General features: G+C 43.0%; 1 protein-coding gene across 1 annotated transcript in view; it reads left to right on the top strand.

Annotated features, from left to right (window-relative positions):
• ARFGEF1 (ARF guanine nucleotide exchange factor 1) overlaps positions 1-14,606 on the top strand; it is a 1,973,034-nt gene that overhangs the window by 1,041,614 nt on the left and 916,814 nt on the right. Inside the window, exons 16-17 of the mRNA XM_069621149.1 lie at positions 3,750-3,955; positions 4,049-4,133. Coding sequence (XP_069477250.1) covers positions 3,750-3,955; positions 4,049-4,133 — 291 coding nt within the window. The remainder of the gene's footprint in view (positions 1-3,749; positions 3,956-4,048; positions 4,134-14,606) is intronic.

The raw sequence follows: 14,606 nt of genomic DNA, 5'->3' as shown, positions 1-14,606 counted from the left end.
AGTACTCCCTTCTCCGGTGATCTTAGCGTTGTTCGTTGGGCGTCTCGCCCACCACGAAGCAGCTGTGGTCACCTTTCACGGGTCTTAGGTCCCTGTTAGGGCAAAGGTGCTCACGTTGCAGGATTTGTCGGCTCTGCAACGTCTCACTCAGGAATTCCTTGCCTTTCCAAAAGTCGGTGGCTCTGCAACTTCGCTTTGCTCCGCGTCTCCAACTCGTAATCACATAAGTGGGCTTCCCATTCGTACCATACTCTTTCGTCACAAGAGCTACTCGTCCCATCTATATACTAGTTTCTTTTTAAAGATACATCTGAAGATGCATCTCTTTGTCCTTGCTATGGCGGTTTTGTTCCCACATTGTCTGAAGCCCAACAAGGATGACAGATTGGTTCTCATAGCAGGTAGTTCCATATATACAGATAGGATATTTGGTCTAGGGAATTCCTTCTTGGAATGAGAGTCCTTGTCCCCTAAGTGAGAGCCACTTCAATTGAGGTCCTACTTGCCCATACCCCCACTGAGTGTGTTGTTCGAGCTTGTTTATCAACAGTACTACTAGGGCATGTGAGCTTTGTAACAATAAAAAAGCACCAACCTGGTCCAGAGGCAGCAGATTTGCTGTGAATTCACCTGGTCACTCTCTCCCTCTCTGTGGCAGAGTAAGTGAAGGGGAGAACTCCCAGGAAAACCCTCTGGGGGAGAAAACCCTGTGTTGAAACTGGATTAACATCTCTGGTTGTGTAATGCAGACAATGTCCTTGATGTGTCTCATAAGAATGGAGCCCCAGGAATCCCTGCAAACTCAAAGCCAGATATTAGAGATTGGCATGCAGATAGAGTGTCTACACTTCAGGAGGGAGATAAAGGTACCTGATGTTTGTTAGTCTTTATCTGAGGGATTACAACGGGCTCAGGACTCTGTCAGTAATGGTTTGTATCTCAGGACCCTGAAATATGTGCATAAACGATGGTCGGGTAAGAAAAGAGTACAAGAAGGAAAGGAAGGACCCCGGAAATGGAAGGGGAGAAAGGCGACACCTACCAGCAAGGTTCTGTGGAAGCCGTGGGGTGGTGGGGTGTGTATAGCCGTTGGCATGTGCTGAAAGGAACCGGCAGTGTCGGACTCCGGAGAGGGACGTAATCGTTTCCACTGAAGGATGCCTGGCCGGGATAAGCGGAGGACAGATTGTATTAAATGTAGGCGAGTGAAATACTTAGGCAATGGGTACCGGAGGAAATGTTCGTACCAAGGGGGGAGGAGTTCCCGGTCTTCTCAATATGTGACCGGAGCGTGGATGATAACGGGGGTTTTGGAGTGCGAATTAGTTTTCACTGAGGATACAGAAAGGAAACAAGGTAACTAGAAGAGTTTACCAAAGAGGGTTCCTAAGTGTAAGATAATGCAAACTCACGGAGTGTGACTGTCAGGAGAGTAGCAACGCGTCCGGGCTTCCGTGAAGGCTGGAAATGAATGCTAGTCAATGCAGGGGGAGGAGTCAAAACCACAGAGACCTCCGGGACAACTGGACCGATATTTTGCATCAGAGGCTCCATCTTGGAAAGGAAACAGCCGTAGAACCTGGAATGTTTCCAACGGCCCCAGAGTGACCATCCTTGTCTCCTGGGGATGACACTGAGAGTCTTGCGGTGCAAGTTCACATCCCGAGCCTCAAAGGGGTTGTTCCCACCTTGGAAGAAGGGATGAATGCCTGCGATTCGTCTCTGGGCCTTTTTTCTACAGTTGCTCAGATACCGGTCTGCCAGGACACCTTGGCAAATCTGTAGACATTGATCTTACTAGGACGTAAATCCCCTTCCACTGAGCCCATATGCATCTAGGCTATAGGTCTTTGGGTACAGGGTGAAATCACCAGGCTAGGAGGGGGGGGGAATGGACTAGGAAAGTGACTCTCCGCCTTTTACCCTGTACCACCTCAAGATATTGCTCAGATCTGTCACCAAGGATCTAGTAGGTTGGCTTTCCTGATTTGCGAAATCCCCTCCACGCATGCCGTGGTTAAGGTGTAGGACACCTGACTTTTTCACTTTAATGCTTTTTTTTGATGGATACAGTATTTCTCTCACACAATACCCATCAACCCTCTTACCCAAGTAGATTTGGCAGCTGTACTTCTCAGTGTCTGTCATCAGGAAATATTGGGTTGAACACATTGTCACAGAATGGCCAATACTGTCTAGTGGCTATTAGGTTTCAGTAATAATGTGCACCTGAATGTCATAAAAAAAAAATAGGATCTGTGTGAAGAATTTAATATCCAATCAAAAAGAACATTCCACCCTCTAAGCAACTTGTTTGTTTGGTTTCTTCACACCTGGAAACATCTGGACGCAGCTGCCATGTTACTTTTGCACCCGGAAAAAGAGCGGGAATCTGTACAAAACAAGGAAACATATGGGGCATTGTACAGAAAGGCAGGCCTATACCCGCAGCCCACGTTAAAGAAGAGCGTAAAGGAAAAAACATGTAAAGATGGATTTCTTACTGGAGGTATTTCAATTACAGTAGTACCGTTCAGTCTATCCGTTTTGGGATTTATTTCAGAAATTATGTGCTCCTATAACCCTTTAGTTGGCCATGCCATGCGAGTGTCGTATACCATTTATCAGGGCATCAGTGTCTGACTTACTGGTATAAGTCTTCTCTAATACATATATTGATTATCACAATCCAGGCTGCACTTAAGCTGGACACCTTATAAAAAAGAGCGGGTACCTTGACTATGTAAAAATACATTACACCTTCTCCTATTTGGAATGAGAAATTCATAAGCTGTTTACTCAGATCACAGTAAACAGGCTTTGTCGGAGCATGCAACGAGAACAGAAGACTGAACACCTGCCTGTTCAAACTCCGGGTTTATATTAGAGATTCTAGAAGCCAAGAGAGGACAGTGTGGATGAGCCGCAGCAGAACCTACTGAAGTCACAAGATTTTCAAGCAGTGAGCTACTGAATCTGCAGTCCAACTTGAGTAACTAGTTATTAAGCCAAGATGAAATAAAGAGATCTGTATATCGTTTGGGTCTCGAGGCATTTATGCTTCCAGTAGTGTTCAAACCGCTCTCTTGGGCAGTAAGAGACTTCAATGCAGATGTAATTTACCTTGTGACATTTTATGATGCTCACCTTTCGGAGAACGTGCTTTGACGCACTGCAATTAGAAGAAAGAGTTGAAATAAGGTCACATAGCTTTGATGTTCCCAGATATTAGCCTAGAGACAATGATCTCATCAAAAAATAAAACAGATATGCTTAACCACCGTGGTATTTTTTGGACAGTCCTGTGAAATTGAACATAAAATATTCACCCAGATTGATGTAGCACCATCTTTCATAAGTGACCAATTCAATTCTGAGCTGTTGGGGTATTTATGGTTTTCACATGCTGATATGAATCAAGTTTATATGTTCGTACTAGTGAAAGTCACCGGTCTAAGGAATCGATGAGTCTGTCTTCATGCTTCCACTATGAAGGGCAATCGGATACCTACAGGGAAGTGTATTATGTCCCTGTTTTTACTCCCTCCCTTTCCATGCAGTTAACAGAAAAACATTGTGTATATTTTGGCTCAGTGAAAATGCTACTACAAATGCATTGTTTTGTTTGGGGAAAAGATTGAAATAAGGTATATTTTCTGATGTTAATATACTAAATATTCAAATTGTATTTTTGTATATATTGATTATGAATTTGAATCGTGACTATATGTGCCTTTATTTATTTGCAGACTCAGGTTGGGGAGTTCCTTGGTGATAATGATAAATTTAACAAAGAAGTTATGTACGCATACGTGGATCAACATGATTTTTCTGGAAAGGATTTTGTTTCAGCTCTCCGTTTGTTTCTTGAAGGATTCCGTCTTCCAGGAGAAGCACAAAAAATTGATCGTCTGATGGAAAAATTTGCTGCCAGATATTTAGAATGTAATCAAGGGTAGGCAATATAATGGTACTGTATTCAGTTTTTGTTTGCTTATTAATTTGTGAATTAATTTGAAGTTAATTACTTTGGTACTTTGTGTTGCAGGCAAACCCTTTTTGCTAGTGCTGATACAGCCTATGTCTTGGCTTATTCAATTATTATGTTGACGACTGATCTTCATAGCCCGCAGGTTAGTTTACATAAAAGTATGAACCTTATTTTTCTGTAGTGGTAGTTTGCATTTTAAAATTTGAAAATGCTTGTCCTTTTTTATAAAATGTTATTGTGTACTTCCTAATTCGGAACACTACTATATTACGAAATGCACTTCCTTTTGAACTATGCCGTTCAAATTGAAACGGTCACAAAATATCTTTTACCCATTTAACTGTTGCACTGCTGGGATTTCAAATATTTCTTATGAGACTTAGGACGAATGCACTTGCCCTAAAGGCAGTGAAAGGTTTAATTAACTGCAAAAGTACATTTTCTTTTGTTCATGAAACTGTCCATGTATGCCTCCTTTTCATCATCTTCCTAGTATTTTTTCTATCCGGATATGCTCTTTTTGATAACATATTCTGTAAAGCTATTTATTTTTGTAATTCAATTTTAGCAGACTCTCATGATATTCCTCACTTCAAAGCTCATTTTCGCAGTAGCAAGTGAGATCTTTGTATTCATAAATGTCCTTGATTATTTCTTCCAAACATATCTCTTTCCATTTCATGCACTTGAAATAATTCATCCCTCCAAGATTTTAAGCTTGGTCGGCTCCTTTCCGACATTCCATTTTCAAGATTAAGTTTGCAATTGTAAACTTGTGAGGGACCTTGCCGCGTGAAGGACCATGGGTACAGTGGACATGACACTAGGGATAATATTACTGACAAGACCAGTCAACGTTTATTTGCGAGTTTTGAAAACAAATTATGTAATACTGTGCGACTACCACTAGATGTCGGCCTATGCATAGCATGTGAATCTAAGCAGATAAAAGCATCAGAAATACTATTACGGCGAGTACTGTATCCCATATATACACACACAGATCTATTTCTGAGGCTTGTGGATCTGCATTGAATCACATGCTTTGCGTAGGTCGACATCTAGTGTTCGGTGCAGAGTATAATGTGACTTGTTCTCAATTTCGAAAAAGGGACGTCGACAGGTTGTGTATGTAATACTATCCTTACTGCGACGTGTACAGTACCCAAGATCATTCACGCGTTGAGATCCTCGGATTGTTTTTTTTTCTGCCATCAGGTTGGTCACATTTTGCGAAGTTCTAGTTTTCAAAGTTGTTGTTATCGAGCATTTGCATTTGTCTATTAAAATAGATTATTAAATTCCATATTACTACCTTTGGTGACCATGCTCGACGCAACCTGCTAACTCTCGACAGCGACTTCGTGACACTTGGGGGTTTCTTAGCATCGCCGATAGCCTACAACTCTTTAGGCTTTGGCCTTCATAGTAGGGCGAGTGGGGGGGAAATAACACATTTTAGGAGAATGTCTCTATAAATTTCCACCATAATATATACTGTCTCACTTTCATCCGGCGCTAGTCATGGAGTAGACTTCTTTTTAATTTCTGCCCTTCCTGTAACCGTAAATTGCCCTGGACGGATGCACACAACGTGTCTAACCATTGTCTTCCAAGAGACCACCAGTAGGCCAAATGCTGAGCGTGTAACCTCTTCAAGCCAAAGACGCTTATGGGTCAGCGATCGATGCACTGAGCCGTTTACGCGTTGCATGGTGAGGCATCTTCGGAATACCCCGCTGGCGCGGATGAATCTGAGGCAGAGCAGGACAGTCCCAGACTCATTAGCGATGCCGAGGAGGCATCCGATAGGGGAATCGGAGGATTCCGAAGTGCCAATTCCCAGCTCTGAACAGCAGGCGTGTCGCTCTGTTATGGAGGCTTCACCTTGGTGACAAAGCAAAACACATGAAACACACGCAGGGCCCTGGCACGGCGCTTAGTGCGTCAACAACAAGTACACCTAAGCTTGCGTTTCCCACAAACAGAAACACACTTTGCCTACACAACCCATTTCGTCGCACTGAACACATCCTCTCTGCAAGCGTTGTGGTAGCTACTAAAACTTCTGCGACAAGTGGATCTTGCTCAGCGCATGTTTCAAAGGTCACACACATGCCGAGAAAAGCTAGTTGCACACCCAAAATAGCCTCAAAGACACCATAACAAACACTGCACGCGCCGGAACAGACCGTTTTGACAATAGTAGATACACCAAGCTTAGGGCAAACAGGGGGAACCTCCACTTTAGTGGATATGCTAAAGAAAAAGACAGAGGCCTAAGGAAGAAGAGGTTGTTATTCCAGTCCAGCAAACTCCTCCTTCTAGTGGTGCTTGGACTAAAGATAGATTTGAGAAGACACTAAACAAAATGGGTTCTTTCATCGAATTGTTTAGAAAAACACCATATTAAGTGGAAGCATGATGTTCAGGAGGAGGAGGAACCACCATCTAAAACAACCAGAGTAGAACCCACTGATTCTTATGAGAAGTCCATTATTGAAATTGATGCTGAGGGAAGATGAGGTGTTTCTGGATTATGACCCTGGCACTGAGCCAGAGGACTGTATTGTCCCATCTCCAGATATCACCGATGATCCAATTTCATCATCATCCATGGATGATCACTTTGTATACAATGATCTTCTAAAAAAGCGGCTGATTATTTTAAGATTGACGCCCATAAATCAGAGGAGGACACTCCCTTTGTTGATGATATTCTCAACGAAAAGAAACAAATATGGCAGTATATCCCACTATTGCAATCAGTTAAAAGGAGATTGTCCTTTTCATCTACAGCCCTAACCAGGGCTTTCAATCCACTGATAGAAAAATGTTTTAAGCCAGCGCCTACAGACCCACTTTTTGACAAGGGTCATCTAAAACCGTTTTCTCGGGTGGTTACTTCTTACCCTCAAGAGAGCTGAGACTCCTTTAGCTGCTTCCGAGTCTCCGCCAGATACATAGAGTAAGGTGTATGCAATAGGGTAGAAAGTAGCTATGTTGCTGCTTTTCAAATGTGCATCACAAATAATATTACCCTCATGGGCAGTTTTTACAGAGCACAATGGGACCATGAAGATCTAGTTAGCGGCGTCATTGAGCCTCTCGTCTGAGATACTGAAAACATTATCTAAAGACAAGCAAACATCTAACACCATCATAAAAAATACTCTTAATGGTGCAGATGCAGCTGGTAGAATAGTGGCAGAAGGTACACTAATTAAAGACATGCATTGCTTAGAAATGTATGTTTCAGACCAGAAACGCAGGTCATGCTATTTAACCTGCCAGTAGAAGATAATGTCCTGTTTGGCAAGGCGGTAGATGATGCTCTTGAGACCGCAAAGAACAAACACTAGACACTTAAGGTTTATTTGTAATTTGCCACTGGGTATTATCAGCAGAGGGGAACATATGCCTACTGCCGCACTTTTCGTGGTCAAAGCTACATAAGAGCCTGCTCCCAGTCATGCTATATCTCAGGGGCAGGCTCCAGCTTGTGATATACTAATCAGAGGCAATTATCCACATCACAATCGTCCTTCCTAAGACAATTTAGAAGTCAGTTAGAGGCCAAACCACTAGGATTCTGCTCCTACCTCAAAACAATGACTCCATGCTTCAGGTCCTCACCAATATCACCCCAGTAGGGGGTCGTTTTACACTATTTGCCCACTTATGGGAGAGGATCACATCAGACAAGTAGATGTTGTCAACTGAAAAGAACAGATATTGTGTGGAATTCAAAGATCTGTGCAATCATCCATCATGAGTCAAAAGAATACCATTAGAACACCAATGTTTTCTGTAGGCAGAGGTAGAAGCACTTCTGCAGGAGGGGGCTATAGTACTCATTCCACCTTGATATGATTATGATGGGTTGTTTATAACGTGCTTAAAACCCAGAGATTTCTAAGCGCGGATCCGGGGATCGAACATGTGTTGCTCCGTGTCGTCTTGCTTCCAAGGCAAGCTCGTTGCCCCTGAGCTATCCTCACGAGACAAAGGTAAATAAAGGTATTTATTCTGTGTACGTCCTTGCTCCAAAGAAAGATGAAACAAAATGCTCAGTACTTGATCTGAGACCAGCAAACACATATGTCAAATTTCAAAAGTTCAGGATGACACCATTACAGACAGTCATCCCTTTCTTCAAAAAGGGAAACTACATGGCAACACTGGATATACAAGATACATATTTTCATATTTCAATGCTGCCAGCACATTGAAAAATACCTAATGTTCAAAGTAGGCTCAGTGCACTACAATTAAAGGTACTTTTAGCCCCTGAGTATTCACAAAGGTGCTAGTAGTAGTAGCGGCACACTTACTCAGAGAGAGTTTTCCAATGTACCCTTATCTGGACTGGCTTATAACTGGGGAAACAACGCAAATATGTCTGCCAAATACACACAAGACAATAGATCTTTTGCATCAACTAGGCTTCTCAGACAACAAAAAGTCAAGCTGAACTCCCAGTCAGGAAAAACAGTTCCTACGTGCTATAATTCCAACAGAAGATGCATTAGTCTTTCACCCCAATGAGAGGGTATACAACACACTAAAACAAATCCCTTGTTATACAGTTGGTCGACAGATATCTGTCAGGGAAATAATGCGCCTCCTCGGCATGATGGCATCATGCATAGTCATTGTGCCACAAGTAAACCTTCACATGCATCCAGTGCAGGAATGGTTAGCGAACAGGCACAAGGCAATTGGGATGATCTTGGGAGGATAGCTCAGGAGCAATAGGCTCGCCTTGGAAGCAAGACGACACGGAGCAACACAGGTTCGATCCCCGGGGCCACGCTTAGAAGCCTCTGGGTATTAAGTGCGTTATAAATAACCGATCATATCTAGTAGTGATTTCGCAACCAGTGGTATTGCTGCTGCATTGGTGGACAAAGAGAGAACTTGTTGCAAAAGGAGAACCCTTTGTCAGCCCACCAACACACATCACAATCACAACAGACTCATCACTCTCAGGTTGGGGAGCCCATTGCCTCCAGAACACAGCACACGGCATGTGGTCACACACAGTAGCCAAGAAACACCAATGTCCTAGAATTGCTGGCGGTCTACAAAGCACTTCAAGCATTCCAACAGAGCAATTACAGTAAAGAATGTACCAATTATAACAGACAGCACAACCGCCATGTTTTACATCAACAAACAGGGTAGGACACACTGTGTAAATCTGTTCATACCAGTAAATCTGGAAATTGAGTCTCCAATGAGGAATTTTCCTCGTATCGCAACATTTTCCAAGGGAACACAACTGCCTAGCAGACACACTGAGAAGGCACTACAGATCAACCCTCCGAACACGAGTGGGAACTACATTAAAACATTGTATATGATATGATATTTTGTTTATATCGCGCTAGTACACAAGTGTTTCAGAACGCGACCAAGCAAAGGGAGGGGAACAAGGGAGAACAAAAACAACGATCTTACTAGGCCCAGTGACATTAAGAACGCGCAAGTGCATGGAAAAGGGAAAAGGGGGAAGTGCGTGGAAGGGGACGGAGTGGAAAGTCTGGGACACAGGAGACAACAGAATAAATAATTTAAATAAATACATACAGGCAATGTAAAGTGGTAGTGCAGCCAGCAAGTGGCAAGTGCATGATTAGTCAGGGTATATCTGATCAGTGCAGAAGAAAAGTGGGGGATTGTATGGGTACAGATACAGATCCCAGTGCAAGGGGTGGCCCGGAGGCTGTGCAGGAGGGAGGCAGGGTGAATGGGTATGTGGGCCTGAAAGACAGAGGGCGGCTAGGTGCACGGTGCCAAGAGAGAAAACAGATCAGCAGGGGAGAAGAGGGCCAAAGGCAGAAGCGAAGAGGAAGGTCTTGAAGTGCTTCCGGAACCATAGATGGTTCTCCTCAAGTTTCAAGGTGGCCGGGAGGCTGTTCCAAAGGGAGGCCCCAGCTGAAGACTGAGATATGCCCCCAGCTCGTTTCTTTGAAAAACTACTGACCCTAAGGGAGTTAGAAGTAAACGAGGGAAGGGCTCGAGAGGGGAGGTATTTACAGAGGGATAGTTGAGGGTATTTTGGAAAGGAGAGGATAGGCAGAGTACCTCTAAGGAGGTGCAGTAAGAAGTTTGACTTTTTGGAGACGTCAGAGATGTGTGCAGAGAAGGAAAGTGTCAAAGATGCCCCCCGAGATTCTTAGCCTCACAGGTAGGGGTAGGAGGGCCAAGGGAGGCCGGCCAGAGAGTGAGGGGAAACGATGGTGAAGGTGTACCAATGAGGAGGATCTCAGTCTTGTTGGCATTTAGACAAAGATCGTTGGCAGCACACCAATTTTAATAGCGATTAGGCAATCGGAGATGAGGGAAGGAGAAGGAGGTGTCTGAGGGAAGTCTGAAAATTAGTTGGATGTCATCAGCATAGCACTCGAAGTTTGAGCAGGAAATGGAAATGCAATAGGCGAGAGTTGCCAGGCATTGTTGCAAAGCCAGGGCGAGAGGTTAGACCCCTGGGGAACACCACAGGTAGAGAGGGAGATGGAGGGTAGGAAGGACCCAAGTTGTACCTGGGAGTGTCAATCAGGAGGGAAAGAGGTCAGTCAGGCCAGAGCCTGATTGGTGATACCCAGGTTGTCACAGAGACGATTGAGCAGGATGGTATGGTTGACCGTTGAAAAGCCAGGGTGAAATGTATGTGACGTTTTCTCACGTTGGGGTCATCCAGACATAGATCCGTTTGCCACAGGAGAAAACGCAAAATGCCTAAATTACTTCTCCAGGTACTCGCAGAAGCAGTCCAAAGGGAACGCACTGTGGATCATTTGGTCAGGGATATTACTTACCCATTTCCACCAACTCCACTCTTGAATAAAATAATCCACAAGTTGTATCAGGAGAATTTAAGGATAATCCCAGTAGCTTCAATGTGGGCACTGCAGGGCAGACAGGGTTTTCACACCTTCTCAAAATGTCCATTTGCACACCAATGAAACTCACATGCCCACACAACATGTTACATAATCAAGGGTTGACTCTACACCCACATCTTCACTAGACACTGCTACTTTAACAAATGGAAGAGATTTATCATATGGTGTAAGTCAGCTGTCAACCCAATGGACTGTTCAGCATCGCATATAGTGCGCTATCTACTGGACTTGTTAAACTCTGGCTGCATATACAGCATCACAAAGCAAGGTTTCTTGGTGGAATATTCCAGTTGTTAAAGCCTTCAAGGAGGAAGTTAAAGGCTTTACCCTCCCATTTCAAATCCACCCCATGGGTGGGAATTAAATGTTGTCTAAAATAAGCTCATGACCTCCCTTTGAGCCTATGCATATAGCAAGTCTCAAGGATCTCGCTTACAAAGTCGCTTTTCTTGTAGCCATCACTTCTATCAGAAGAGTAAGTGAGCATCCGGCTTTGTCTGTGACCGAACCTTTTGTCACAATACAGAAAAACAAAGTGGTCTTAAGAACGCACCCACGTTTCTCACTTAAATGTATTTCCAAGTTCCATATCAATCAATCAATTGAATTACCAGCGTTCTTCAAGGACCCTCAACATTCTGGAGAGAGGAAACGTGATGCTCAGAGGGCAGTCATGTACTACCTCAACAAAATCAATCAGGAAAACAGACCAGAGACTTTGTTTCTCTAGCAGCCAGGAGAGAATGAAATCCTGTTTCCAATGCTACCATTGTTAGATGGATAGTAAGATGCATACAACAGTGCTACACATTATCCAGAAAGAAGTAATGTTTTGCACCTAGAGCACACCCTACATGCAGCACAGAAGCTCCATTAGCCTTAATTGCTATTGTAGCTCTCCATGCTATCTGTAGATTCACCACATGGAGTTCAGTGCACACTTTCACTCAACCTTGCTGTGTTGACAAACAGGCAAGAAGTGACTCACAGGTGGGAAAAGCAGTATTAAAGCATTTATTTGCATCTGTTCCTTCTACCTCCCCACCAAGTTCATCTAGTACTGTTCGCTATTCTATGCAAAGAATGTGATTCTAAACGGATATTTTCTCATACAATGTGTCACTGATTATTTTTTTTCAAATGTGTGGTTATCATTTCAGTATTTGGTGAAATTTGGCCATAATTTATATTAAATGTCCTGACCAAATTCATGTTCCCCCTTTTACTTAATAAAAGCATTTTTTCCAGGGTACTTGTTGGGTAAAGTGCCATCTAAATAAAACTAAATATTGAGCTCTTTTACCCTTCATGATCAAACTTGTCATTCTCCTGTATAGATTCTGAAATGTTCCCTCTTTCAATTTCCGTCTGTTTATTATATCATGCTCGTCAAGTGTTTTAACATTAATTGACATATAAAGAAAGATGAGCGTTTCTTAGTAGGTTTTTGATTGTGGGTTAATGAATAATACCTTCTTTTCATAGCAGATGTTCAGTGATAGAATGGAAGATCTGGTAAAGTGTAGCCTCATTTTAATTCTGGCTTTATATATCTATTTAAGGTTATCTGGTATTTTACAGCTTGAAATAAGACAATTGATTGCTGCTTTATAACTTTTTTATATTTACTCGTATGGATCCATATTGGTAAAGCTGGAACAAAGGAAATAAAGCAGGCAAGGCTTAAAGTTTGAATCTTTTATTTCGACCCACCAAAGTACAATTCAGTTTGTTACATACAGTTCTTTTATTGTCCTCAAGTATTGTTTGGAATCTTTTTTCAGACATACGTTATTGAATTTTTGGGTAACTTCTATTTCTGGATACATATTTATAACTGTTTCATATACCTGTATTCCATGTCATTTTGTCTATTTTGCCTGATTTTATTTCATAGCGAGCAGGCAATTTCAGATATCGAGGAAAATTGAGTGTTCTTGTTCTAATGTTTGTACAAACATACTTCTATATGTAAACCTGACCTAGAGGGAAAAGAGCAATTTAAAATATCTTAAGTATAGTCTCCTGTCTAATTTTTAGTATTTATTTTAATATTAATGGCTAAAAGAAAGAGTAAGAATGTACGCCCCTGCCTAGTCAACCTACAAGTATAGGAAGGTGCCAAAAGGGGTTGATTAAGTTGAATAAAGATTCACGCTATTGGAGTTGTATAAACAAGTCAACCATTGACCAATGCCCATTTTCAAAATTGCAATGCAGAGGGTGTCCCATTCAACCCTATCACAGGATTGATTTTTCTGCATCCAAACCTAGAAGTGCGAGCACAACTAGTGTGCACACAATCCTTATTATGAATTCGCACAGTGAAACACATTTCTCCAAAATGCTAATCCATGCCTTTTTAGAAAGTATATGAAAATCTAAAAGAAAATATAGTCTAGCAGCCAAGTGAAAGTAAGTTTTTGCTCTCCTCAGTAATTAACTTTTTATTTTTTATGTTTAACATTTAAGGAGTTTTCAGCATATCATGATTCCAATTCGAAAACCTCTGTACACATACTTTAGTATCCAGTAGTGAATACATTGTTTGACATAAACAAACTATCCCCACATGGAGGAAAACACGTACCTCCCTTCTTCACTCAAATACTGCAACTTCTCCATCCCTCCAAACCCCTCTCTCTCTCCCCCTTTTATGGAGTGAATGTAACATGGCCCAACTACTCATAGGAATAATTCATCTACATCTGTTCACTCCCGACACTCGAACAATCTGTGTTTAGGCTGGATCGACCTTGGAATGCCTCCCTTTGACCTTACCACGAGCAGAAAGCCCCCCTCCTGCCTCCACCACCCATATCCCACCCAGTCTACGGCGGCCGCAGATCCGATCGGGCCTCAAGCATGTCACAAAGTATGTGACAAACACTGCACCGAAATACGCCCTCCTCTGGGGGACCCAGTGACAAAGCAACATCTCCCTCAGCCCTAATCCACATCCGCATTGTCCTGCGCCAGTCCCCCATCCTTGACCCAGCTTGCATTTTCCATGCCATGGCTATCACACACTTTGCAAGTAGGAGACTTAACGCCAACACCCTGGTAAGTTCCTTACCCTGCCTCTCCTTCCTAAGAGGCCATAACGCTAGGAGGCACTGCTTCACAATTGGCTGAGCCTTCACCTTTAGCAACCCAGACAGTTTGTTCTGCGCCTTTTCTCAAAATCCCTTTACCAAGTCACACCCCCACCACATGTGTAGATATGTCCCTAGCCCTAGCACCCGCTTACATCTCCAACAGTTTGGTTCTGCTTCCGACGCCATTTTAGCCAACACCACCGGAGTGACATGCACGTCTCTCTATCTTATTGGATCCATTTGAATCGCATATTCCTGGGCACCTTTTTCGTATACGAGAGGACCCTATTCCATTCCCTATCGGAGAACTGTTACTCTATATCCCTGCCCCACTTGAGTCTCAATGCCCGAACTTCCAAGTCCTGTTCAGTCCTATCCAAAGCATAAAGCTCAGACCACACCGACTGTATGAGTGTCGCATTCATCCCGTGTATCCAGGGCATCACCGGAAAGCTATCCCAAGCCGCCCTGATCCCGCCATCAAGGTAGCAAACTCCAGAAAGTGAAGTCGTACAGATAGATGAGCCTCCTGTATGAAGGGCATCTACTGCCCTGGGAGTTTAGTGGCCTGCCACCAGATCCTAATAGTGCTCACAAGGACGGGAA

This window comes from Ambystoma mexicanum, chromosome 5q (assembly GCF_040938575.1).
Source record: "Ambystoma mexicanum isolate Mex_15411 chromosome 5q, UKY_AmexF1_1, whole genome shotgun sequence".
NCBI classification, from domain to species: Eukaryota; Metazoa; Chordata; class Amphibia; order Caudata; family Ambystomatidae; genus Ambystoma; species Ambystoma mexicanum.
The sequence above is the reverse complement of the archived record's forward strand: the minus strand, read 5'-3'. Positions and strand labels throughout refer to the sequence as shown.